Below are 27,969 nucleotides of genomic sequence, written 5' to 3' on the forward strand. Positions count from 1 at the left end.
GTTGAAAGCAGGAAGGAAAACATGTGATGGACGGGGTGCTACATTAGTACCACGGGGAAGAACGGATTCGACGTTATTCTGCGCTATTTTCGTAAACAGATTCTGTTAGAGCAGGAATTTCCATGCAGACAAGCTGAGACATCACGAAAGCTCCTACAAAAGCAAGTGTTAACTTTTTCTGGGACACTATACAATTTCCGAATGGTCGACTTTTTTCTTATATATGTGATGTCAGTATAACATTGAGAAACTTTCAGATGGTATGTGGACGTTTCGCGGCGATGCGTCAGCCACCCTGAGCTAGACGCAGCTGGAATGTCCCGTTAGGATTGCTAGGGAGAAAACAGACTGTGCTATTATGGGAAGCAATGCAACGCATTTCTGCAGCGTCTGCGAGGGTGAGTCGCTCTGCAAATAGATCTTCGCTCCTGTCCTCAGTGGCAGAGCAGTGTAATTGAGTAAGAGTATTTCTGTATTTGACGAAATGTAGGGCTCTTTTACGGGGTTTAACTGTCAGTGCTACATGGCGATCTGTAAAAAAGAAAAATAGTTTTTTGTCTATGAAAGTCTTGTCTGCAGAAAACAATGGCGGACAGTGCTCCCACACTGGCAACAGTTTGACGGGAAATTTCACTGATGAACGGGCTGTCCAGTTAGGATCGCAGCCGAACATATTTCTATAGCGCGATCTGTGCTGTCAGTGTAACATTGCGAACCTTATAGCTGCTATGCACACATCTCTCTCAGCAACTAACCCCCGCTGCAGCTATGCGTAGGTGAACACGTATTTTCGACATGAATTTCTCACATGTCAAGAATGAAAGGGATGCCACCATCCCAAGCTTGCAGAACTAGAAGGTACACCTAAATGTGGTACGGCAGCGGCGTTGGCTCGTGGCGGTGTTGATGCATGTGCACGTTGTAGCCTGATACATTGTGATTGGCTATAGTTCGAAAGCATTGTTTACCTGCGCTGAGTGTTTGTGTAGTGTATTACTTTCGGTTGTTTAAGCGTTGTGAGTGTGTTTTTCAAAGCGTTATATATGCATTATTTCGGTAATTTACGAGTTGATTTTATGTCTGTACATCAGTATACTGCATTATTTAAGAATAGTTTACATGTCTGTGTGCTGTGTAGTGCATTATTTGGACAGTTTAGAATTAGTGAGCGTGTCTGCAGAGCGTTTAACATGTGTTATTTCGGTAATTTACAAATAGTTTGCGGGTCTGTACACTGTGAATTGCGACCCCAAGCACATCAGAGCGTGTGTTTTGTATCAGTGTAATAAATAAACTATGTCAAATCCATCCCTAAATAAACTGTTCCACTCCTTTCTCTCTCCAGCAGCCCAGCGCAGGCTGAGTCTTTTTCCCCTCCAGATCACGATCTTGGATTACGTCACGGAACTGATGGCAGCGCCCCTGGTGACTGTACTGTGTACTAGGCCCTGACCTCCTGGCGAACACATTCTATCCCGCCATTTTCCCCGACATCTTGAATTATGTCACAGAATGGATGACAGTGCCCTCTGGTGGCATACTGTGTACTAGGTCAGTTGGATTCTGGACCTTGTGGCAAACACACTGGATGGTCGTAGTGCCTCAAATTGTTTAAATAAAGACTGAATGAAAAATAAAGACTTATGTCCAGCACAAGTTGAGTCCTTTTCCTTTCTAGTTCCTGGGAAGAGGTGGCAGTCAGGTGACTTAGGTTAGTAGAGGCAGCCCAAGTGACCTACTGTACCGCCATTTTTTACTTTAGTAGAGATAGCCCAAGTGGCCTTTCCTTACCTCCAAAATTCAAATTTCCCTCCAATCCCAAGGAAGTGGCGGCGGTCGGATGACTTAGGTTAGTGGAGGTAGCCCAACTGGCGTATATTCCCGCCATTTTCTTATATTAGTAGAGGTAGCTGTGGTGTGTTGCATTGTGCTGATAGAATTTGATATTACCGCCATTTTTCTGGGGGGGGGGGGGGACGGTTGGTTAGGTTAGTGGAGGTAGCCCACCAAAATCTTCCATCTTGGATGACGTCATCAGATGGAGTCATGGCCACCTTCTAGGATGATGTCATCGCTGCCATGTTGTATAACAGCACTTGGGGTGACGCCACCCATGTCCCCCTACTGCCAACAACATCCAGTATGTATATTCCTGTACAGGGAGACATTTTACTTGAAAGTCACTTGCCTGGTGTTGTGGGATAAGTACAATATTGCAGTGCCTGTGTTATTCCGAATTATGATCCAATGCTCCTTCAGACAGGTATACAGTATCTCATGTGCTGATTTCTTCAGCCAGTTTTATTACACTCAACGTGCTTGCCTCGTCCAGCATTGCCAGCAATATCACATATCATATACGAGGTGCGACAATAAAGTAATGACACTGATGTGAAAAAATGTTGATTACCTTTTTAGTCAAGTTTAGTGCTGTCTTCTGCTTGCACATACTTTTTCCAGCGCTTCAGCCATTGATGGTAACATTTCTGGAACTGATCTTCTGTAATATCCTCTAAGACCCTCGTCACAGCTGTTTGGACATATTGTGTTCTTTGAAAATTGGTGTCCTTTGACCAACATTTAGACTCTTGGAAATAGAAAAAAGTCGCACAGAGCGATATCTGGAGAATAAGGTGGCTGTGGTAGTTCTGAAATTTGTTTTGAGGTTAAAAATTGCTGTACTGACAGAGCAGTATGAGATGGCGCATTATCAAGACACAGAATCCAATTATCAGCAATGTTGGCATGGACACGAAGAATTCTTTTACGAACTCTTTCTAAAATTTCTTTGTAGTAATATTGGTTAACTGTTTGTCCAGGGTGCACCCACTCTTATGAAGAAATCCCTTGGTATCAAAGATGCACACAGGCATGCATTTCACTTTTGATTCTGACATGCGAGTTTTTTTTGGTCTGGGTGATCCCTTTGAGCAGCATTGCGAACTTTGCCGTTTTGTCTCTGGATCATACTGAAAAAACAATCTTTCATCACCAGTGATAACATGGGTCAACAATTCTGGATTGATTTCTATTTGCTCTAACACATTGGCTGCCACATTTTTCCATGATTCTCACTGTTGTGGTGTGAGATTTTTGGGGACCATTTTTGCACAAATTTTTCTCATACCAGGATCTTCAGTTATAACTAGATGAACCATTTCTTGATTGATTTCTTGATTGATGTTCAGTTCTTCTGCAATCATTTTCATGGATAACCTTTGATCACATCATACGAGTTCATGCACCCTGGCCAAGTTGACATCCGTCCGTGAGGTTGATGGTCGTCCACTGCGGTCTTCATCTTCAACATTCGTTCTGTCTTCACTAAACATTTTATGCCAATGAAAAACTTGAGCTCTTGACACTACCTCCTCTCCAAAAGCCTTCTGAAGCTTACCGTAAGTTGTCATCGCGTTTCCACCCAATTTAATGCAAAAAAAATGGCATACTGTTGCGCAATATTATGCGATTCCATTTCCGTGACGAGATACACAAACAAATGTTAACTTATTACTGCACAACTCACGACTGACCAGTTGCATCGATGTGCCGCTTGGACTAGAAGCAGCTTACATACCAAGGTCAAAGATATTATCCCTAAGCAATAATGCAGGGTTGCCATTCTTGCAAAGAAAATAAGTCTCATTAGTTCATTGTCGCTCCATGTATCTATTGTTGCTCTTCTGTGGTTTCAATACAACGTCCGTGACTATAGCAGTCGCCCTAACAAAAAATGGTTGAAATGGCTCTGAGCACTATGCGACTTAACTTCTGAGATCATTAGTCGCCTAGAACTTAGAACTAATTAAACCTAACTAACCTAAGGAAATCACACACATCCACACCCGAGGCAGGAGTCGAACCTGCGACCGTAGCGGTCGCTCGGCTCCAGACTGTAGCGCCTAGAACCGCACGGCCACTCCAGCCGGCTTCGCCCTAACATCCAAACAGTTTACCGTCACTGCGAATTTTGTGTGATCGTCCGTCACCTGGTTCTGTACAAATGCTAGGTGTTACATTGCTGGCCGGCCGGAGTGGCCGTGCGGTTCTAGGCGCTGCAGTCTGGAACCGAGCGACCGCTACGGTCGCAGGTTCGAATCCTGCCTCGGGCATGGATGTGTGTGATGTCCTTACGTTAGTAAGGTTTAATTAGTTCTAAGTTCTAGGCGACTGATGACATCAGAAGTTAAGTCGCATAGTGCTCAGAACCATTTGAACCATTTTTTGTTACATTGCTAACCATAATTCCAGCTTCTCTGCCAAGGACCGTGGAGTTTGCACTTTGATGTTTGACTTCACTTTTGTATTGTGTTTGTCTGATTGCCTGTTTACAGAATTTCTGCCGTCTCTCAATGATTGTGGACATGTGTCTCTGTTAGCCTGCATTCCTATAATAAGAACAGCTGCAGCTCAGACTGAGCTTGACTAAACTCTTGATAGATGATACTGCATGACTTATCATAGAATTTTTCCGCTTGCGAATTTTTCTGCATTTTCGGAATCACCAATTTTTGAGCTATCCTGCATGTGCATCGTGTTAGCAAAACAACTAAACGATACTTTGATTGGTTCAATGAGTTTTATCAACTCATAACTTATGAACTTACACAAACTGTCATGTGATGAAAATGTGGAGAGTGATCTCTAACTCCTAAGAGTAAACTTATGACAAACTGAGTCTGTTACAAGGGACACAAACATACACTATGAAGTTTAAGGTGGTTTCACACAAACAGAACGTCGCCGTCACATCAACAGATTCTCTTGACATCAGCGTCATGTCAAGGTTTCTCAGGAAGAATGTTCTGATGGGCCACAGTGTTGCCTACTTGGGGTGCAACTGTTACGTTAAGTACACAGTGTGAATTAATACGGAAGTATTCTCCACTGAGTGCTATCGCGAAAAGATCTTAATATGTGCTTAATTAAAGTATTTTATTTTATACATACACTGCAAAATGAACGATACATATCTTGTATTTTCCCAGTGGAATGGCGAAAAGAAAAACGTGGAATACAGCTGATGCGACATGCAGAAGTTTAAAATAAGAATAGTAATAAATTAACGATGAACAGCAAGTAGCAGAAATATAAGTAAACATAGTTCAAGTACACTCAAACGGCCCATCTAGACATATTGTAGGCAAACCATCAGCTTCTGTCAAGGTGATACTAGACGCCTAAATCTTGAATTTATCTTCGTAATTTATATTTGTATCTTGCTTAACAGTAAAGAAGTGGTTGTTTGGACATTCTGAAATCCTTCACAGTCTCGATTTCTTAACTTTTTCAAACCCAGACTCTTTTTGCTCTGTGTTCCTCATCATCAAGTGCAACAGCAATAATTGTAAACTGCTTTAAACTGAATACCGGCATTTTATGATGATCTACCATGAGTTACGAAATAGCAGCTCTGCTGGGTATTATATGAACCAGCTGTAACGTCATGAAGTTCTTTCGGCATTGAAGTGCTGTGTAGTGTGAATGCTCACGAATTCCTCTGACCGTCGACGTTCAAAAACGTAACGGTTACGTGACGGTGACGTTTCAGTAAGTGTGAACCCACCTTTACTCTGCCAGCAACAATTCCCATACTCATTTAGACTCTCACTTCTGGTAGACATATACACACGATCACATAATGTTACACTTTTGGAAAATATAAACGCACGAACACCTGCCAACACTATATCCATCACAATTATTTTTGCAGTTGATTCTCTTCTGTGAGTTGGTCTATTGAACTACATTCATAGTTAGTTCGTCACATTAAAAATTGGTTTACGTAGGAAATTTCGATACCTGTCGATAGTATTTTTGTTAGCGTGTTTGACGCTTCCAAATGATATCAACAGAGAGTGGATTTTCGTATACCATATTTAGGGTCCGTTTCCTCTGTTAACGTTATTGTAGTCTCTTGGGTCAAAGCAGCTCAACCACAGTAACATCCTTGAAATTACTTCATTTGTTGGCATTTTGCAAACTGTGCTATGAGAATTTCCGACCGCACGTTTGGCACATTTTCTAACGGTATTATCACAGTGGTATTATTATGGTGACGTATTTGCTAGTTTTCCATGCCTCTGATGACGCTGCTTTTAAACGAGAACTTGTTTTTCAAAGTGTATAATGATCCGTGGAGAGTGTTATATCTTCTTAAGCAGACGTTACTACTTTGTGCATTGTTTACGATTTCGGCGTAAACCAGAGTATAGCACTGCTGTACGCTTTAGGAGTTTGCGTCATCGCGGTTGAAATAAGTTGTGTTGAGGACTGTGTGTCCAACTCGGAGTTGTTGAGATGTTTGTACGGGAGTTAATAATTGTTTTAATATTCGGTTTCGTTTTTGCGAGTGATCATAACAAATATTCTGCCGGTGCAAATGTGAAATCTGACATTTTAAGTGAATCAGGAAATTACTTTAGAACACTGCAAAAACCATTTAGAATGGCAAAATTAAATATGTTATGGTCCAAGGCACAATTGGTGAGTGACGTCATCTGCTGTACTAAGATTTATGTAGCGCTTTTACACGTGACAGGAGCAAATTAATCGGAATGATATTAAATGATAGAAGGTTTTATTAGAATGTCGCGGGTTGAAACGAAGTATCCACAGTTATTCGTTAAGACGTTTCTCATCATTCTTATCACATTATGGTTACGTGGAGTGGCATAAAATTATATTGTTATCATTCTGCACGTATGTCTACATTTCGTGAGTACTTAAATCGGTGGCTGATGTTCAGTTTTTTCATTTAATTGGATATTGTTTGTGTCCTGGTTCATCCGATCGTTCTCCATTTGGCACACTGCTTGTGCTTTTTTATTGTTTTGCATATGTGGCTTGAAAGCAACAAATTGATTTATGCTTTACTTTTCTGCAATGTTAGTAATTACATGCAGGCACAGCTGCGATACGAGGCGTTGCCCAATAAAGCCAGTCCCTGTGGATGATTTCTAGCTGTAATGAATTATAAGTAATCTTGACTAAACGAACATGTAATTTTGTCAGCACTTGTTACGTGTTGGACGCCCTATTCGTGTAAGAATGTATTGTATCCTGTATCCATTCTTTCTTTGAATCAGTAATGCTGAAGAATTTGACCTCTTTGAAAGGAATGCCACATGCAATTGTGAAATAGTGACACTTTATATGAATCAGGATTTTTTAGTTTTCTGCACAAAAATTTGATTCTTGACTTTATAAATTTTCACGTGCAACAAAATAAAGAAGAAATAAATAAATTTGCTTATGGAACAGAATTACACTGCAGCTATCAAAATGGAAAAAACATGTAACACCACCCATGATCGCTGCAGTATGGGTCAAAGCTGATGTCTGGATTTGCTGGAGTCATTTGACCCCACAATATTAGTTTCGATGGAGAATACATCCATCTGCTGGCAAAAGAAAAGAAAAGGTGTAGGGGCTGGGACTATCCAAGGGTGTAGTATGGAGGTCTACAAGAACTTTTGATCAACTGATAGAAAGCAGGACAGGACAACAGGAAATCATATAAAACTATATATTTCATATTTATGGGACACCCATGTAAATAGATTAGGTTGTTTAGATGTGCTGCCACAGAGTGTTGAAAAATGTTAGTGCTACATGCAATTCCAATACAGATAAATGCACCATTTAAATCTCGCTCAATGGACTCAATAAATTTCAAGAACATCTTAATTAACTTTTAAAGCTAAGATTCATCGAGTGATTTTCTGACACTGGCACCAGTGTCCTTGGTGCTTACTTCCATATTACTTGAATGTATAATATTTTCCCCTCACTTTCTTCACAATTTAGTTGCTTATAATTTTTAGCAGATTTTAGAAGTGATAGCTGTTTCCAAACAACAAATCATGTTCTTATTACACAATACTGTCCTATCCAGATTGCACCAATTAACACCAAGGGCATTATTCTTTGAACTCATGCCTGAAGATAAGCTCACATTACCCATTGTTTTCTCTGCAGCCCCCCAAAAGATCTTTAATCCTCCAATACCATATATTTATCGCACTGTTTATCTCTCTGAAACCCATTTCTGTACAAATATGATGTAAATCTACAAATATTTCCAATTCTGTATAACTGTTGGTAACATTCCATTACACCATATTCTTAACATAAATATTAATTTTCCAATTTCATATTTTTTTCACCTTCCAATAATTTGGTTCTCACTGTTTTCCTCTTCCACTGCTCATGTTTTTCACTTGTATGCTTTTGTTTTCAGTCTTTCCTTCTTGCATCCTTTGTTTATTAAACTGCCGTCCATATTACTGATTCATCCTTTGCTAAGAGTTACGTAGCGTCGCGGGCCAGAGTGGCCGAGCGGTTGTAGGCGCTACAGTCTGTAACCGCGCGACCACCATGGTCGCAGGTTCGAATCCTGCCTCAGGCATGGATGTGTGTGATGTCCTGAGGTTAGTTAGGTTTAAGTAGTTCTAAGTTCTAGGGGACTGATGACCTCAGAAGTTAAGGCCCATAGTGCTCAGAGCCACTTTTTATGTAGTGTCCTCTCTCCCCTTTTGCATTTTTCATAGTTGATGTATGTATGTAATATGCATCCAAATACTGATTGGAGATTTGTCTACATTATACAACTCAGCGTTCCTAAATTTTAGACAAAAATGCATTTATTTAGGAATGAGTGTAGAATTTGGCCTACAGTAAAGATCAGTATTTTACCAGAGTATTATTTTGTACTCACCTAATTGTCACTTTTAGATTTAGTTGAACCGAGTGAGGTAGCACAGTGATTAGCACACTGGACTCGTATTCAGGAGTATGATGATCTAAACCCCCCTTTTGGCCATCCTGATTTATGTTTTCTGTGATTTCCCTAAATCGCTTAAGGAAAATACGAGGATGATTCCTTCAATCAGCATCGCTGATTTACTTGACCAGTCTTCCTTAATCCAAGAGGGTGTACCATCTCTAATGACTTAGATGTAGATGGGACATTAAGTACTAGTTTTCCTTTGTTTGAATATATTTTGCAGAATTGGGGCAGGGAGAATTATTATCACACTGTAGCTTTCCTCATTTGTCTTGACCTGTTGTGTCAAAACTGACAAAAGATTCTGTGCGACTTTCTCCCTCTTACTTGTCTTGTTTCCTTCGAGCTTTCTTCCTTTTAACTTGTACCAGGTGAAGAAATAAGGGTTAGTAAACAACATGATACCAGGTGAAGAAATAAGGGTTAGTAAGCAACATGATACCATGCTGATAGACCACCAGTGTCATCCACATGCTGGAAACAGGAGCTTGCATGGGAATATGGATTTTGAGTGGGCAAACACAAGAAAAGAAAATCAACCTGTTGTATTAATCATATGATCTAGACCAACACAGCCTCCTCACTGGATCATCATTCCATTAGATCTGTATAGAATTAGCACACAACATGAATCAGGTCGCCACCTTCTCAATGGATTAGGCTGTAAACAAATTTTTCATGTCATCATATCCCTAACCAACATTTGTAACAATTGAAATATGAGCATATCACAAAATCACGCAAACACCATGACACATACAAAAAGTAAACAGCATACATTAAACAGGTTGCACAAATGACACCTAGGCCTATTATAGCACTGTAAAAACATTCACATGACACCATACTTGAAAGAATGTACTGACTGACAGCATTGTGTGCTAGATCCAAGAAATAACGTATTATTATGACAGCAAACGTTTATTTACGGGTCTATCAGTTGACACTGCTTTGTAGCTATAAGTTCTTCTCTGTCCCTGTTATTGTGTCATTTAGTGCTTGGAGCCATTTTTGTGGTTTGAGAATTTCCAGAGATTGGAGATGCTTCTGTGTGATTATCAAAATACTGTTAGCTTCTGTGATGAGGGGCTGACCTCAGAAAACAGATGGATAGTGACGTATTGCCCTGACATATGCGGCCACATACATGAGGTTGCTGTGTCAATTTATCCGTGTTGTTGTAGGTTAGATTCATTTTTCATTCCATAGACCCAAAAAATGAGATGATTCTCGTGGGTGTGGAACATGTCACAAAATATAACATAAAACATTTTAATATAATACTTTCTACCCTGATAATTTGTCAGGAGATTGTCAAAATAGGTGAATACAATGTGGTAAACTGAAGCAGCTAATATTTACAGAATTAACACACTGTCAGGATGAAACACTGTTATGGACTACTAATAAATTTATCGTACAGAAAATACCTAACCTTGACTGTTGTTATCAAGTGCTATCAAAACTGAAATTTAACAGATATTTTTACTTAAGCTGGCTTAACAGTCTCTGTTAAGATATTCATCTATGGAGTAGCCTATCAGAAAGTCTTTCAAACTCTGTTTAAACCTTGCTTTATCTGAACCCAAGTTTATAATGGTTGCCTTCAGTTTATTGAAAATGTGTGTTCCTGAATATTAGACCCCTTTTTGGACCAAGATAAGTGATTTTAGGTCTTTATGTAGATTGTTCTTATTCCTAATATTGATACTATGTATTGAGCTGTTGGTTGGAAATAGAGATGTATTACTTGCAACAAATTTCATTAAGGAATAAATTTTTATTTGTTTTATGTTGGTGCTGGGATTCCATACAGATTAATGTAACACACAATTAGTACTCTTAACTTTACTAACAAAACTGCTAATCGTGTGTTTGGTCAACTAAATGTGAAATGTGGTAACATAGACATACAAAGCAAAAGAGAGACTGCTCTTATTTTGTTTCACTTTTCACTTACAATCTACTAGTCACTTCACCAGCTGGTGTATTAACATTTATTCGCACATTTCGTCTCATAGATTTTCATACTTTTGCTGTATAACACTAAGCACTAAAGTTCTCAAAGGTTTCAAGAACATCTTTCTCATTCTTTTATTTGGGTCGACAGAAGCGTCCGATCCCACACGTCGGCTTTGACCCGTGACGTAAGGGTGTTGTCGTGTGTGACGTCATGACGGCGCAGAGTTTGGTTTGTGAGTGTGGCGTGTTTGTAGATGTCATTGTGTTGTGGTTTGTTGTGCTCTCTGTGGTATGTTCAGGGTTTTCGTTTGTGTGGTGTAATGGGCTCAGTTTGCTTTTGCTCATTGTCCAGAATTGTTCGAGTGTCGGCTGTGTTTGTAGTGGAATTCGCTTCAGTGAGTTAACGATTTTGTGTGAAGGTTTATTTAGTGTTGTTCACTGTACATCGTGTGGTAATTTTAGTAAAATTAATCGGTTGTTGTTTTTGTTCAGGGACGGATATGACGGATAAAATTAACAGTGCGCAGGTCAAGGGAAGTGTTTGATCCCAATGTGTGGCTGTGTATGTTGATATTGGTATCGGGAGATGTTTTTGAGCTATAGGCCAAGGGAAGTGTTTGATCCTAATTTATGGGATCGGGAGCTGCTGTTGAGCTATATAGGTCAAGGGAAGTGTCCGATTCCAGATGATATTGTGTTTAGTGGTATTTGAGGAGTTTTGTGGTGATGGTTTTTTTCGTCATTTTGTGTGGTTTTGTATGGGGGTGGGTGTCTAAATTTGTTTATATTTACTTTGCTCTCAAAAACACCCCATTTCCCGTGCTTGTCCCGTTAGTGTCATTAGGCTTTTTGTGGAAAGTATGTGTGTTTGTTTTTCGATGTATTTTCGTCCTCATAACATGTACGACTTTATATGCGCCATATTGGAATCGTGGTTTGTTGGTCGTTTCCGCCATATTTGTGACGTCATGGGTCAAAGCAGACGGGTGGGATCGGACGCTTCCATATTTCCTTTTATTCTCCCAATATTTATCTTAGTATCACTCCTTATCACAGTATTAAATAGATAAGGTGTTTGTGCTGATAATAGTACTTGTAAGCACGTAAGAAGTAGGTGTTGAAAATTATTCCAACACACAGCTACCTAATTTTTCTAGTAAGAGCAAAAACTAGTCAAGTAATAAAGCAAGGAAAGGAGGTCATGGTAGACGTTCATGGAAGAATTTGTTTCTGTTGTAGAGTCCCATTGAGAAGGCTGCAGGGAAATGTTTGCAGTGCCAGTCGGTAACATTAGACAATCATTTGTCATCCCTAGTTAATATTTTCCAAGTGACGAAAAATCTTGAGTACATAATTTGTATATTTAGAGAAAGGTTTTCGCATGCAGTGTTGACTGCAATTCACTTTTTGAAATTTTAAACATAGCAGATATAAAATATTCAGGGTGTGAAAGGTTTACGAGAAGTTGTATGGAAACTAGATTGAAGTTATAAGAGTTGAAACTACATAAAAGGAAAGCAGTAGTTGCGAAGGCAATGAGACAGGGTTGTAGACTGTACTCCATCTCATTCAATATGTGTATTGAGGAGGCAGTTAATGGAACTAGAGAAAAATTTATAAACTGAATTACAGTTCAGGGAGAAGAAATAAAAACTTCAAAAGCTTTTTTTTTTATGACATTGTAATTCTGCAGGAGATGTCAAAGGCCTTGGAAGATCAGTTGACAGAATGGACAGTGCTTTACAAAGAGATTATGAGATACTTGTAGAGAAACAGTAACAAACACCAAATAGAAGACTTTGAAATTAGATTAGATTAGATTTACTTTCATTCCAATTGATCTGTAGTGAGGAGGTCCTCCAGGATGTAGAACATGTCAGAAAAACAACAATACATGACAGATATTTATAACTCAAACAAGCAAGCTAATTTCCCATTTCACAGGTCCCAAGTGGCATGGTCGTCATTTTTTAATGAATTCTATATGAAAGAATCATTTTACAAATACTAATGCATTGAATTTAAAATAATTTTCTTTATTTATTTATAAGTTAACACAAACATACACACAAAATTCAAGCTTTCGCAACAAACGGTTGCTCCATCAGGAAAGAGGGAAGGAGAGGGAAAGACGAAAGGATGTGGGTTTTAAGGGAGAGGGTAAGGAGTCATTCCAATCCCAGGAGGAGAAAGACTTACCTTAGGAGGAAAACAGGACAGGTATACACTCGCACACACACACACATATCCATCCGTACATACACAGACACAAGCAGACATTTGTAAAGGCAAAGAGTTTTGGCAGAGATGTCAGTTGAGGCGGAAGTACAGAGGCAAAGATGTTGTTGAACGACAGGTGAGGTATGAGCGGCAGCAAATTGAAATTAGCGGAGATTGAGGCGTGGCGGATAACGAGAAGAGAGGATATACTGAAGGGCAAGTTCCCATCTCCGGAGTTCCGACAGGTTGGTGTTAGTGGGAAGTATCCAGATAACCCGGACGGTGTAACACTGTGCCAAGATGTGCTGGCCGTGCACCAAGGCATGTTTAGCCACAGGGTGATCCTCATTGCCAACAAACACTGTCTGCCTGTGTCCATTCATGTGAATGGACAGTTTGTTGCTGGTCATTCCCACGTAGGGTAGTTGCGGGATGTGAAAGCTGTTTTCAGATTGTTGGTGTAATGGTTCAGGGATTCCAGACTGGAGCAGACTCGTTTGCCACGAAGACCTAGGCTGTAGGGAAGGGACTGTTTGATGTGGAATGGGTGGCAGCTGTCATAATGGAGGTACTGTTGCTTGTTGGTGGGTTTGATGTGGACGGACGTGTGAAGCTGGCCATTGGACAGGTGGAGGTCAACGTCAAGGAAAGTGGCATGGGATTTGGAGTAGGACCAGGTGAATCTGATGGAACCAAAGGAGTTGAGGTTGGAGAGGAAATTCTGGAGTTCTTCTTCACTTCGAGTCCAGATCATGAAGATGTCCTCAATAAATCTGTACCAAACTTTGGGTTGGCAGGCCTGGGTAACCAAGAAGGCTTCCTCTAAGCGACCCATGAATAGGTTGGTGTACGAGGGGGCCATCCTGGTACCCATGGCTGTTCCCTTTAATTATTGGTATGTCTGGCCTTCAAAAGTGAAGACGTTGTGGGTCAGGATGAAGCTGGCTAAGGTAATGAGGAAAGAGGCTTTAGGTAGGGTGGCAGGTGATCGGCGTGAAAGGAAGTGCTCCATCGCAGTGAGGCCCTGGACGTGCGGAATATTTGTGTATAAGGAAGTGGCATCAATGGTTTCAAGGATGGTTTCCGGGGGTAACAGATTGGGTAAGGAGTCCAGGCGTTCGAGAAAGTGGTTGGTGTCTTTGATGAAGCATGGGAGACTGCATGTAATGGGTTGAAGGTGTTGATCTACGTAGGCAGAGATACGTTCTGTGGTGGCTTGGTAACCAGCTACAATGGGACGGCCGGGATGATTGGGTTTGTGAATTTTAGGAAGAAGGTAGAAGGTAGGGGTGTGCGGTGTCGGTGGGGTCATTCCATGAATTGAGCTGTTGGTTTTTTTAAAAAGTGATGTATTTTTAATGACAAATTTCATCAAGGAATACATATATTGGGAAGCAGTAGTTAGTAACCCAGTTCCCTAAACAGGCTTCTGCAAGATGCTCGTGAGTTCACACCACATATAACTTTTACTGCACGTTTTTGTGCCCGGAAAACTTTAGCTTGGCTTGATGAATTGTCCCAAAAAATAATCCCATATGACATTATGGAATGAAAGTAAGCATAGTATGCCAGCTTTTTTATTTTTATATCCCCTATGTCCGACACAATTCGCTTTGCAAATAGAGATTTGTTAAGATGCTTCAGCAGTTCTGTGGTGTGCTCCTCCCAGTTGAATTTATTATGGAGCTGTAATCCCAAGAATTTAACACTATCCACTATCTGCTTGTCATCATATGTTAGGCATATACTCGTGGGACACCCTTTACAAGTTCTGAACTGCATGTAGTGTGTTTTTTCAAAGTTTAGTGACAAAGAATTGGCTAGGAACCAGTGATTAATGTCCACAAATATTTTATTAGCTGACCTTTCTAATAAAGCACTTGGTTTGCTATTTATTGCAATGTTTGTATCATCGGCAAACAAAACGTACTTGGCCTCTGGTAATGTTACTGGTGAAAGGCCATTGATATACACAAGAAAAAGTAAGGGGCCTAAAATGGAACCTTGTGGGACCCCACATGTAATTAAGTCCCAGTTAGATGATGCCTGATAGATTGATACATGTCTCTTTCCTAATAACACCCTTTGTTTCCTGCCAGAGATATAAGATTTGAACCATTTTGCAGCATTTCCTGTTACATTATAATATTTTAATTTACTTTAAAGGATATTGTGATTTACACAGTCAAATGCCTTTGACAGATCACAAAATATACCAGTTGCCTGCAATTTTTTGTCTAATGAATTAAGCACATTTTCACTGTAAGTGTAGATAGTCTTCTCAATACCAGAACCCTTTAGAAATCCGAACTGTGATGTTGACAGTATGTTATTTGAGATAAGATGGTTATAAAGCCGATTGTACATTACTTTTCCATAATTTTTGAGAATGCTGGCAAAAGTGAAATTGGACGGAAATTTGATGCTATTTCTTTATCTCCCTTCTTAAACAGTGGCTTAACTTCAGTATATTTCAACCATTCAGGAAATATTCCACTGATAAATGACTGGTTACACAGATAGCTTAATATGTTACTTAACCCAGAATCACATTCTTCAATTAACTTTGTTGATATTTCATTATACCCACTAGATGTTTTTGATTTTAATGATTTTATGATGGATATTATTTCTGCTGGGGTAGTGAGGGTCAAATTCATATTATGGAAGGTATTCCATAGCAGCATCTACAGAACCTGACAACCCCATCTTGTCAGTAACAGTTATAAAATGTTTGTTAAAAAGTTCTGCAACACTATATACGTCTGTCACCAATGTATCATTTACTCTTAATGCTATTTGTCCCTCTTCATGTCTGGTTCTACCGGTCTCCTCCTTCACTATATCCCGTATAGTCTTTATTTTGTTATCTGATACGACTATCTTTTCCTTGTATATATTTGCTTTGATGTCCGTATTACAGTCTTTAATATTTTGCGGTATTTCTTTTAATGTGCTACAGCATCAACATCGGAACTGTTTCGGATTGACAGATACAGTTTTCTTTTTCAAAATATCCACGGGTGTGCTGCCGGTCTATAGTGTCCAACAGGCACAATATTTCGGCGATCATACATGTCGCCATCGTCAGGTGAACTGACGGACTGAGCTCCTGTGAGCGTGCCGGCACGGAGATCCGTACGCTATGGCTGCTCAGAGGGAACTGGGTTCGGTCGCGGCGGCGCCGATTTAAATGCCCTCCGCCCGCGGCGCGCTCCCTCCGCCGTCCGCGCCCCGCACCACGTCGCGCGGTGGAACAGATTGCGACGGCGTCTGAGATGACGTCGGTGTGATGGCTCTGTCCGCCATGGTCGTCACAACTATACGTTTGCTCGATTTACTCTTGATTAACCCGATCCCTGGTTCCCAAGCCTTGCTAAGATTATAGCCACAGTCACGGTTTATGAGGTCGTCATTGGTGCGAATTTCGATGGCCTCTCTAACAACGCTGTCCCAGTATCTCGACGTCTGTACCAGAATCCTCGTGCGGTCATACTCCATGGCGTGATTTTCCGACAAACAATGTTCAGCGACCGCCGACTTGCTCGGATACATCAGTCAAGTGTGCCTCTGGTGTTCACGGCATCGATCCTCGACGGTACGCATCGTCTGACCAATATACGACTTGCCACATTGACACGGAATCTGGTACACGCCGGCCTTCCTCAAACCGAGGTCATCTTTGGCGCTTCCCACCAGTGCACGAGTTTTATTTGGAGGACAAAACACAGTTCCGACCCGGTGTTTCTTCAGAATGCGGGCGATTTTCCCCGAGAGAGTGCGCCTGTGTATGGAATAAATGCAGTGCCTACCTCCTCCCTCGTGACTTCATCCATCTCAACAGGTTGTGCTGCAGTGGTTGGGCGGAGAGCACGTTGAATCTGCCACTCTGAGTACCCATTTTTTCGAAATACAGTTCTCAGATGTTCCAATTCCTGGGGTAGACTCTCTGCGTCAGAGATAGTGCGCGCCCTATGTACTAGAGTTTTAAGTACCCCATTACTCTGTGAAGGGTGGTGGCAGCTGTCTGCATGCAAATACAGATCAGTGTGCACAGTCTTCCGATACACCCCATGACCTAAGGTGCCGTCAGCCCTTCTCTTGACCAAGACGTCAAGGAAAGGTAATTTACCTTCCGTTTCAGTCTCCATAGTGAATTGGATGTTGGGGTGTATGGAGTTTAGATGTGTAAGGAAGTCAAGGAGTTTATCCATACCATGTAGCCAGATGACGAACGTGTCGTCCACGTAACGGAAAAAGCAAGTAGGTTTCCATACGGATGACGACAAGGCTTCCTCCTCGAAGTTCTCCATGTACAAATTCGCTACCACCGGTGAGAGTGGGCTACCCATGGCGACTCCCTCCGTTTGTTCGTAGTATTCTCCATTAACAAGAAAATACGTGGAAGTCAAGACATGCCTAAAAAGTTCAGTGGTCTTCTCGTCAAACTTCTGACTAATCAATTCTAGTGACTCTCGCAGGGGTACCCTCGTAAACAAGGAAACGACGTCAAAACTCACCATGATATCTGACTCATCCAACCGGAAGCTATCAAGGCGTGTAACAAAATCCACGGAATTACGGATGTGATGAGGGCATTTACCCACATAAGGACTTAATATTCCCGTCAGGTATTTGGCCACCAAATATGTAGGTGCCCTGATGTTGCTGACAATGGGGCGTAATGGTACCCCCTCTTTGTGAACCTTCGGGAGTCCATATACACTCCTGGAAATGGAAAAAAGAACACATTGACACCGGTGTGTCAGACCCACCATACTTGCTCCGGACACTGCGAGAGGGCTGTACAAGCAATGATCACACGCACGGCACAGCGGACACACCAGGAACCGCGGTGTTGGCCGTCGAATGATGCTAGCTGCGCAGCATTTGTGCACCGCCGCCGTCAGTGTCAGCCAGTTTGCCGTGGCATACGGAGCTCCATCGCAGTCTTTAACACTGGTAGCATGCCGCGACAGCGTGGACGTGAACCGTATGTGCAGTTGACGGACTTTGAGCGAGGGCGTATAGTGGGCATGCGGGAGGCCGGGTGGACGTACCGCCGAATTGCTCAACACGTGGGGCGTGAGGTCTCCACAGTACATCGATGTTGTCGCCAGTGGTCGGCGGAAGGTGCACGTGCCCGTCGACCTGGGACCGGACCGCAGCGACGCACGGATGCATGCCAAGACCGTAGGATCCTACGCAGTGCCGTAAGGGACCGCACCGCCACTTCCCAGCAAATTAGGGACACTGTTGCTCCTGGGGTATCGGCGAGGACCATTCGCAACCGTCTCCATGAAGCTGGGCTACGGTCCCGCACACCGTTAGGCCGTCTTCCGCTCACGCCCCAACATCGTGCAGCCCGCCTCCAGTGGTGTTGCGACAGGCGTGAATGGAGGGACGAATGGAGACGTGTCGTCTTCAGCGATGAGAGTCGCTTCTGCCTTGGTGCCAATGATGGTCGTATGCGTGTTTGACGCCGTGCAGGTGAGCGCCACAATCAGGACTGCATACGACCGAGGCACACAGGGCCAACACCCAGCATCATGGTGTGGGGAGCGATCTCCTACACTGGCCGTACGCCACTGGTGATCGTCGAGGGGACACTGAATAGTGCACGGTACATCCAAACCGTCATCGAACCCATCGTTCTACCATTCCTAGACCGGCAAGGGAACTTGCTGTTCCAACAGGACAATGCACGTCCGCATGTATCCCGTGCCACCCAACGTGCTCTAGAAGGTGTAAGTCAACTACCCTGGCCAGCAAGATCTCTGGATCTGTCCCCGATTGAGCATGTTTGGGACTGGATGAAGCGTCGTCTCACGCGGCCTGCACGAACGCTGGTCCAACTGAGGCGCCAGGTGGAAATGGGATGGCAAGCCATTCCACAGGACTACATCCAGCATCTCTATGATCGTCTCCATGGGAGAATAGCAGCCTGCATTGCTGCGAAAGGTGGATATACACTGTACTAGTGCCGACATTGTGCATGCTCTGTTGCCTGTGTCTATGTGCCTGTGGTTCTGTCAGTGTGATCATGTGATGTATCTGACCCCAGGAATGTGTCAATAAAGTTTCCCCTTCCTGGGACAATGAATTCACGGTGTTCTTATTTCAATTTCCAGGAGTGTAGTCTAGGCGGTACCGGACCTTGGGGTAACAATTTCTTAGCGTCACCCTCCGGTAAATCTGTGTCCTTGAGAAGCGCCCACGTCTTGTTCTCCACCTTCTTTGTAGGGTCAACGCTGATCTTCCGATAGGAATCGTCATTTAGCAGGCTCTGCATCTTATCAGTGTAGTCCTTATGGGAGACAACAACTGTAGCATTGCCTTTGTCAGCCGGTAAGACAACAATTTCAGAGCGCTCTCTCAGATCACGAATGGCCGCCCTCTCTTTACTGCTGATATTTGACTTCATCGGCTTGGATTTCGTCAATGCACGACAAGTTTCACGACGTATTTCCTCGGCTAATTCTGGCGGAAATCGAGCTGCAACCTGTTCAACAGCACTAACAATTTCTGCGACCGGAGTGAACTTGGGGGTGGGAGCGAAGTTGAGACCTTTCTGCAAAACCGAGACCGCATCATCACTCAACACCATGCCACTCAAATTGATGACAGTCTTGCACGGAACCTGCAGGGATGGTTTGTCAAGGAGACGTGAGAACTTAGCTGTTTGACGTCCCGTAGCCTTCTTATGGGCGGACACCATCAATCCAATCCCAGGAACAAGAAGTGAACTTACTAGCCAGTTGCAAATGTAGTTTGAGTAATTCCTGTGAGATAAACTCAAGGCTCCGGCGGGTGAATTGCACTCTCTCACGTACCAATGCGAGGCTGGCTCGTTTCTTGATTCTCTTAGCTGCTGCAGAATCGATGTGATGCATAACCTTAGCAAAATTTGGAACAACATTCTCGGAACGACATCTCTTTAGGAAGGCAAGAGTACTTAGCAAACGACATCTACGGTGGCGCAACTTTTCAAATTTCTTCATGCTGCGATACATCTCCTCTCCGTAAAGGTGTATGATGTGATTCTTGAGTTTCTCCCGGCGTATTTGATAATCAAAATATCCACGGGTGTGCTGACGGTCTATAGTGTCCAACGGGCACAATATTTCGGCAATCATACATGTCGCCATGGCTATAATTTTAGCAAGGCTTGGGAACCAGCGATTGGGTTAATCAAGAGTAAATCGAGCAAACGTATAGTTGTGACGCCGTCGCAATCTGTTCCACTGCGCGACGTGGCGCGGGGCGTGGACGGCGGAGGGAGCGCACCGCGGGCGGAGGGCATTTAAATCGGCCGCCGCCGCGACCAAACCCAGTTCCCTCTGAGCAGCCATAGCGTACGGATCTCCGTGCCGGCACGTTCACGGGAGCTCAGTCCTTCAGTTCACCTGATGATGGCGACATGTATGATCGCCAAAATATTGTGCCCGTTGGACACTATAGACCAGCAGCACACCCGTGGATATTTTGATTATCAAATACGCCGGGAGAAACTCAAGAATCACAGTTTTCTTTTTGTTTTACAAGTACCCCTATTCCTTGAGTAATCCATGGCTTCTTTGTAGACTTTGCTCTAACCTTGGTAAGTTTTGGGGGAAACAGTGTTCAAATAAGGTAAGCACTTTATTAGCAAAAGTGTTATATTTTTCATTCATGTCATGAGCACTGTAAACATCAGTCCAGTGAATGTCTCTGAGGAGTGTCCTAAAATAATCAATTTTTGGGCTTATTGATTACCCTCTTGAGCTCAGATTTAACAGATTTTATATCCTGTTCAGTATTAACATTTAACAGAAGGAACTGCATGTCATGGTCTGAGAGACAAATGCGTGCACAAATGCTGCGCAGCTAGCGCCATTCGACGGCCAACACCGCGGTTCCTGGTGTGTCTGCTGTGCCGTGCGTGTGATCATTGTTTGTACAGCCCTCTCGCAGTGTCCGGAGCAAGTATGGTGGGTCTGACACACCGGTGTCAATGTGTTCTTTTTTCCATTTCCAGGAGTGTAGTTCATCCTGCAAAAGTTGGCCAACACCTCTTCCATGGGAACTACCTAACAACAACACTTTCTTTTTCTTTACTGATTTCCTTACATTCTTACTTTTCAATTTGCTGCTGAAAGTTTGTTGTGCCCTGTCTACACCTGCAACTGCTTGAGGCTCACCAGCTTCTAACTGAAGCAACAGGTAAAATCTATTTTCCACATTCACCACAAAGCTGTCAGACAAAGTTCTAGGCCTGTTCCTCCTGTTGCCTGTTGCCACTTCCCACCTCTCCTTACCCTTCTCCCTCCTTTACCTATCAATATCTCCCCTGGCCTTGTCTAACTCAGCCTGAAGGGCGGCAATTTTCCTCTCCTGTTCTAGTATCTTCCTGTCTCTACTACAAATCCTACAAAGCCACTGATGAGTCTCATTTACTTCCCCTATTCCCACGCCACTACAGTCGCCCACATGGAAAAAAACTACAGCACCCATTACACCAAAGCCCCGACCTAACAATTCTACGGCAGGTCGAGCACTTCTCACTCATGATAAACATAATAGAGTATTAAGAATAAGTCAGTTAAATAACACGAAAATATGGTTCCACAAATTTGGCTTATACGCAACTGTGTGTAAACAAAAATTGTGGTAGTTAAAAATTGTAGAGGGAGACCAAGGCTTGTCTACAGGGGCAGGTTCAAGTGGATATAGGGTGGGCTAGTTATGCTTGCACAGCATAGACTAGCATGGAAAGCTGTATCACACCAGTCTTTAGATCGAAGACCACAAAAACAACCCCATTGAATGACAATCAGAGCACCACATTCGACGTCAGAAGACTTACCACAGAGAAGGAAACTTACATTTTACTTCAGAAAACTGAAAAGCTTGTAACAGCCCTATTTCCTTCAGAGTCAGTGTCTTATTTATCGCATATGATATGGCATGAAGAACAGATTGGCACTGGATATAAATTACTACTACACGGTACGTCAGATCAACACAGACAATCCCTGATATTTAAATGAAACATGGTTTGAAGGACTTCATAGGGACTTCTGTTGGAAGATCATGATGATTCCATTGCTGCTATATTACATTCATTATCAGGTGTCAAAGAGTTGGTTTCACAAGTAGTGTAGGAGAGACCATTAAATGGAATACCAGCCACTATTCTCTTTTAGGAGCTGCATTGATGAGGACCCTATTTTTTATGTTACACTTAGGAGTCATCTTTCTGCTTTACTAATATAATATTCTGCTGGTGGCTGTGCAAAAGAACTTTAAGTTTGGAAACTTCTAAGTATCTATCTTAGTACTGCAGTGGAATGAGTAAAGACAACAATTCACCATACAAAATGGGGGCTATAACCTGTTAGCAAAGTGTCATCAGTGCATTTGAAATGAGTCTCTTGGACAGTGGCCTTGACTGTGTGAAGAGCTCTAATTCCTCCATTGGAACCAGTTGAAATGGTAAATCTCAGATTCCTAGCAGGAGTCTTGCCAGTCCTCTATAATAGTATCAATAAGTTTTCACCATGATTCAGCAACCACTGTGCCCATTGCATATCACAGCGATCTGGGAGTAACAAGCTATAATTCACAACCGGATTGAATTAAGAATTGTTTTGTTTCACCGCCCCTCAAACTCAGATGATACAGTTGCTGAACAGTTAACAGAAAACTTGAGTCTTATTTCAAAAAGGTACCTCACCCATACAGTGACTTTGATTTATTCTTGAGCTGTTGGCAAAAAAAGATGTTAAAAGCCGATGGTAGGCAAAAAAGACCATCCAAAATTGTACTGAATGCTTTCTCAGATGATTATTTTGAACAATTAGTTTAGGAACCCACTCAAAGTATAAATAGTTGTGAAAGAATACTTGACCTCGCAGCAACAAATAATCTTGAGCAAATAGGGAGCATCCTGTCAAATACAGGGATTAGTGACAAAGCAGTTATAGTGAGATTGAATAGCATAGCATCCAAATCCACCAAAAATAAACACTATGTACAGCTATTTAAAAAAAAGGCAGATAAAAATTTGCTCTACACTTTTCTGAGATAGTTCCTGCTATTGCTATCTAAGTGTGGACCGAGTGTGGTTTGAATTCAAAGAAGTGATATCAATGGCATCTAAGAGGTAAGCAGTGACAACTGAGACATAAATTAATAAGAGAATATTCTGATCCATCATGGGACACAAAATGGGTCAGAACACTGTTCAGAAGCAATGAATAAAGCATTCCAATTTTAAAAGAAAATAATGTTCGGTTACCACTTTTATGCTGTTGTAATGAATGTTTATTTCTGGACACCTACTTAAAATCAAGCAACTATCTACGTGTCACAGATTAACTCATAGCTTAGGGAAGGTGTCTGGACATCTAATAAATAATGTGTTTAAGTTGCTTCATCTCTTTGTGCAACTATTGTAACAGAAGCACCTGTTAAGTGAATACTAACACTACGCTCAATCATTGCATGTACCATTCCTCCAGCCGAAAAGAACTGTACATGAATGACAGGCATCATTGTATCTGACTTGAATGACAACTGCCAGACTGTTGCGCCCATTGCAGGCAACAGCTGCTAGTAGGACCTCTTCCGTGTGTCAGATGAGATCTCCCCTCAGTTAGCCTCCCTTCCCAACTTGTCTGCAGTTTCTCTATTAACCATCTGGCATTGGAGTTTGCAGTGACAAGCAATCCATATTTTTGTACAAGTCTGTATTTGCAAGCTGATCAGACCCAACTCAGGTGATGAAGTGGCATATGCTATCTCAGGTATCTTCTCGTCAACCTCCTGCCCAGAGATTCTTGACCCTGGCACTGTCTGCCATTCATCGTTGGCTGACATTGAATCAACAGGATTGTATGCAGCAATGTAAAGCACCTCAGGTTTTTTGATGGCAGCCAACTCCACCTTCATCTGCACACAACTCACACAGTCCTCAGCCAATTTTTCGTAATCAGATAGAAGTAACCAGGTGTGTGAAAGAATCTAAAGGACTGGTAAAGTGTGATGAATTAAGTAAATTAGGCCTGTTGAATGAACAAAGTACCACGGTTGCTGTAAATATTGCTTCTGAAACTCCCTATTGCATAAGCTGTTGCCTTACTGAGCTATGTTTTCAATGGTCACTGACCTATTATAATCAGGCAGTTGTGACTTTCATGACAGTAGGGCTCTACATTACAAAATTCTCATGTGCATCCCTGGCTCTTGTAAATACATAGACAAGCAAAATAGTTTAAAAAGCAAAGAGTAATATGTACACACAAAATCTAGAGATCATACATTTCCAGTTAGAAGTATCAAAAGAAATAAGTAACTTTGCACAACTCAAGTACTACAGCTGTTCTCACCAATGCTGTGAAAGCTGACACATTTTCTTGAGGTGCTTGCCACAGTGTAGTGCGTATGTGTAGCTTTTTTATAATGCTACGAATATGCCGAGCATCACCTCCAATTTTGAGAAACTGTAAACTGAATGCAAACTACTTAGCAGAAAAAATTGTCTAGTAGAGTCCTGATCTATTATAACTTTTATGCAAACAGAAGCAATTGGAATTGGAGGCCAAAATCATTGTATTTCATATAGATACCTTATATTGTCTCTCATATCCAGTCCATTATGCTGTGGAAACTTTATTAACTGATCATGAAACTGTGTGAAATAGTGTCTTGTGTTGCCCATATAATTTCCTCTGAAGTAGCATTTAGACTCTGAAGACTCAAAATGTATTGATATAAAATTGAAAGTGATGAAGTAATATTAACATTTTGAAAGAGAACTGGACTGTAAAACTGAAACTACTGGTAGCTATGTGTTGGGTATTAATTGGGGACTGGAAGTCAGTGTGACGCATCAGACTAGAAAAAAGAAATGTATGTAAACCTTTATCCATTGATGATACCTATTTTTTTAAAATATGATTTTTGCAGAGATTAACAGAACCAAAGCTGAAGTCTTTGTATAGTGAACTGAAGATCCATGACAAAGAAGAACTGGTGTGGAAGAAGATGAAAGCAGATGGGTTAGACAAAGATGGCCTAGAAGAAGCAAAAATGAGAAAGCGTCTGATTGGTAAGTGATATTAAAATGGATAGTGCAGACAACAGCATCTGATTTGCTTGTGAATGAATAATCAGTGGATATTAACAAATAATTTCATAATGAGATTTTCAATGTGCAGTGGAGTGTGTGTCGATATGAAACTTTATGGCTAATTAAAACTGTGTGCCGGACTGAGGTCCCAACTTGGGACCATTGCCTTTTGCATGCAGGTACTCTACCGCTGGGCTACCCAAGCACAACTTGTGACCCATCCTCATAGCTTTACTTCTGCCAGTACCTCATATTAGTTAATAGTCCACTACAGGTTGAAAATCTCATTCTGGAAACAACCCCCTGGTCTGTGGCTAAGCCATGTCTCCGCAATAGCCTTTCTAGGAGTGCTAGTCTTGCAAACTTCTGTGGAGTTTGGAAGGTAGGAGATGAGGTACTGGCAGAAGTAAAGCTTTGAGGACAGATGATGAGTCGCACTTTTGTATCTCCATTGATGGAGCACTTGGCCACGAAAGACAAAGGTCCTGAGTTCGAGTCTCGGTCCAGTACAGAGTTTTAATGTGCCAGGAACTTTCAAATCATCTCATATTTTACTCTTGTCAGGATAATGCATTAATTATTTGCAACAAGATAAACAGTGTGCTAGACAGGGATCTTAATGGAGATAAATGCCATATGTAGGTAGTCCCCTTAAAATTCTGCTTCACAGCTCAAGTCAAAGCTTTAACCTGCCATGGGTTTCCCTCAATTCTTTCCAGGTCTCCTCCTTCATGTGATGCAAGTCCTGAAGCATTACAGAAGATCTTCTGTAATGTGTTAAAGGAATGGAGGAAAGACAGTGGCACATTGAAACTGTGAGTTTTTCCGTAAGCGTACTTTATTGGTTCAGACAAAAGGACTACTATTCACAGACAAGAGGTATTGTAGACTGAGTCTAAGTCCAGTGTATAGTAGTCTCAGTCCAGTGTATAGTTTCAACTTGTCACAAACAGTTGTTCTACCTGTTAAAACAACACTCTAACAGTTTCTTATTCCAGTCCTGTCACGGGCATATCCTGTCCTTTCAGACTCAGTGGCGCCTGTGAGAATATTCATGTTGTATAGGAAGTTGTGCACAGTGATTTATATACATGTGAACACAAACCTGCTGTCCATCCAAATGAATGGTCACTAGCAAACTGGGTGATGAACAGAGTTTACAGCACAAGAGCAGAACATGCAGTTGACCACAACATGTTTGACTAACTGTGGCCATTTCACAAAGCTTGTAATGACCATTAAGAGTCAACAGAGAATTTTTCAGTTGAAGACATATTCCTCGGCTTCACAAGTAGTAACTAAGGTTTATTGACGTGTTGAGTATGACAAAACTGGAGTCAGTAAGACAGCAGGAAGCATTAGGACTGGCAAAACCAAGTGAATTTTATCTCCATACAAGAGCATGCTAAGTTATCCGGAATTGGCTGCCCTCCAGGTAAGAAATTTCTGTGACACTAGTGACATGATGATTGTCACACAGCACCACAGTCAAAGCTGGCTCCTACCACAAAAATGAGACTAATTAGCTCACGGCACTCAAGAATAGTGCATTTAATCATTAAAGATTGCAGCTAAATTGCTCTATAAAATAAACAATTCATATGCAACCAACAAAGACTGTTTTCAATGGCTTAAGGGGATTCTGTTTGTACCAGCATCGCCACCAAAGCTAGATGATGAGAACCGAACTGCTACTGAATTCATTATATGAGGTGGGAATTCAGGCTACAAACAGATGACAAGTGTAAAAGTCTCAAAGACACTGCTTTGAACTTGAGTACCTTTGAATAGTAGTTAGCATTTATTAGAAGATCAAAGTTAATGACTTTAACTTCTAATCTCTGAAAATTTCTGCATAGTATTCAAGATGAGTTTGCAACTAACTCTTGTTTCTGAAGCTTTCAAGAGTTTTACTTAATACAGAACAGAAGCAGTTCCGTTATCTGTCTCTATAAAGTAAACTTCACTTATATAGTTTGATCACTGTGAGAAGTTGAGGGATATAATTTAGGGAAAAGAGATTACTCTTCCTCTGAAGAAGTAATAGATGTGGTAGAAGAGCTTTATATCCATGTAAATTGCCTACACAAATATAAGTGTGATAACGAAGGTCTGTAGAAGGCATTTCACCCCTGAACTTCCTCTGATTACTTCACCTAATAAAACCAAGCAAAAAAAAAAAAAAAAAAAATATTTTATGGTGCTGAGCCACAGTCATACCATATTGTTTGAAAGAATAAATGACCATTGGCTGTATATTACTGTACATTACCTGCTTTGTGCTGACTTTAACTGATATGATGTGTTAATGTCCTATCAAACCCATCTCACAATACCTCCCACTTTACTTCATTAATGTACACTCAGACTTTTCTCTTTGTGGTCTCCCTCTCTCTCTGTGGCATATTCTCTTAGCTCCCTTCCCTCTCAACTCACTCCTCTTCATTATGTCTACACACAGCTTCCCCTGCCAGCTCCAGTTGGGCTCACTGTTGCCACATTCTTGTCTTGTTCCCCTACCACCTCTTCCTCCCAGCTGTAAGCTTACTTTCCTTCTACCCCTCCATTCCTCCTCCTTCCTTGATCCTTTCAGAAATACCATGGTCTGTATCAGGAAGATCCTTGAACAGATCATCAACTGTTGTTTTAGGCAAGTTCCTAAAACATGGAATCTCAACTCTGTCATAAGAGGCAACTAAAAGGAGTCTCACACTTTTTGGTCCTATAAGTTCAGGTCCCATTTTATAGTTTGACCTGCCACTTTCCAAATTCTACAGGAGTGTGGACCTTACAGGGAAGAAGCCTTACGTGGTGCACGAGTTCCCCATAGTGCCCTTAGATTCGATCCCCTGAACCTCTTGTCATGGCTTTGCATCTCCACCTGCAA

General features: G+C 41.8%; 1 protein-coding gene across 2 annotated transcripts in view; it reads left to right on the forward strand.

Moving 5' to 3' along the window:
- Window positions 1-6,183: 6,183 nt before the first annotated feature.
- LOC124712386 (alpha-2-macroglobulin receptor-associated protein) overlaps window positions 6,184-27,969 on the forward strand; it is a 92,302-nt gene continuing 70,516 nt past the window's right edge. For both annotated transcript variants that reach the window (XM_047242685.1, XM_047242692.1), the window contains exons 1-2: window positions 6,184-6,486; window positions 24,920-25,061. In XM_047242685.1, the coding sequence (XP_047098641.1) occupies window positions 6,301-6,486; window positions 24,920-25,061 (328 nt within the window). In that variant the 5' untranslated portion in view covers window positions 6,184-6,300. The remainder of the gene's footprint in view (window positions 6,487-24,919; window positions 25,062-27,969) is intronic.

The sequence above is a fragment of the Schistocerca piceifrons genome, chromosome 1 (genome assembly GCF_021461385.2).
Source record: "Schistocerca piceifrons isolate TAMUIC-IGC-003096 chromosome 1, iqSchPice1.1, whole genome shotgun sequence".
Taxonomy (NCBI): Eukaryota; Metazoa; Arthropoda; class Insecta; order Orthoptera; family Acrididae; genus Schistocerca; species Schistocerca piceifrons.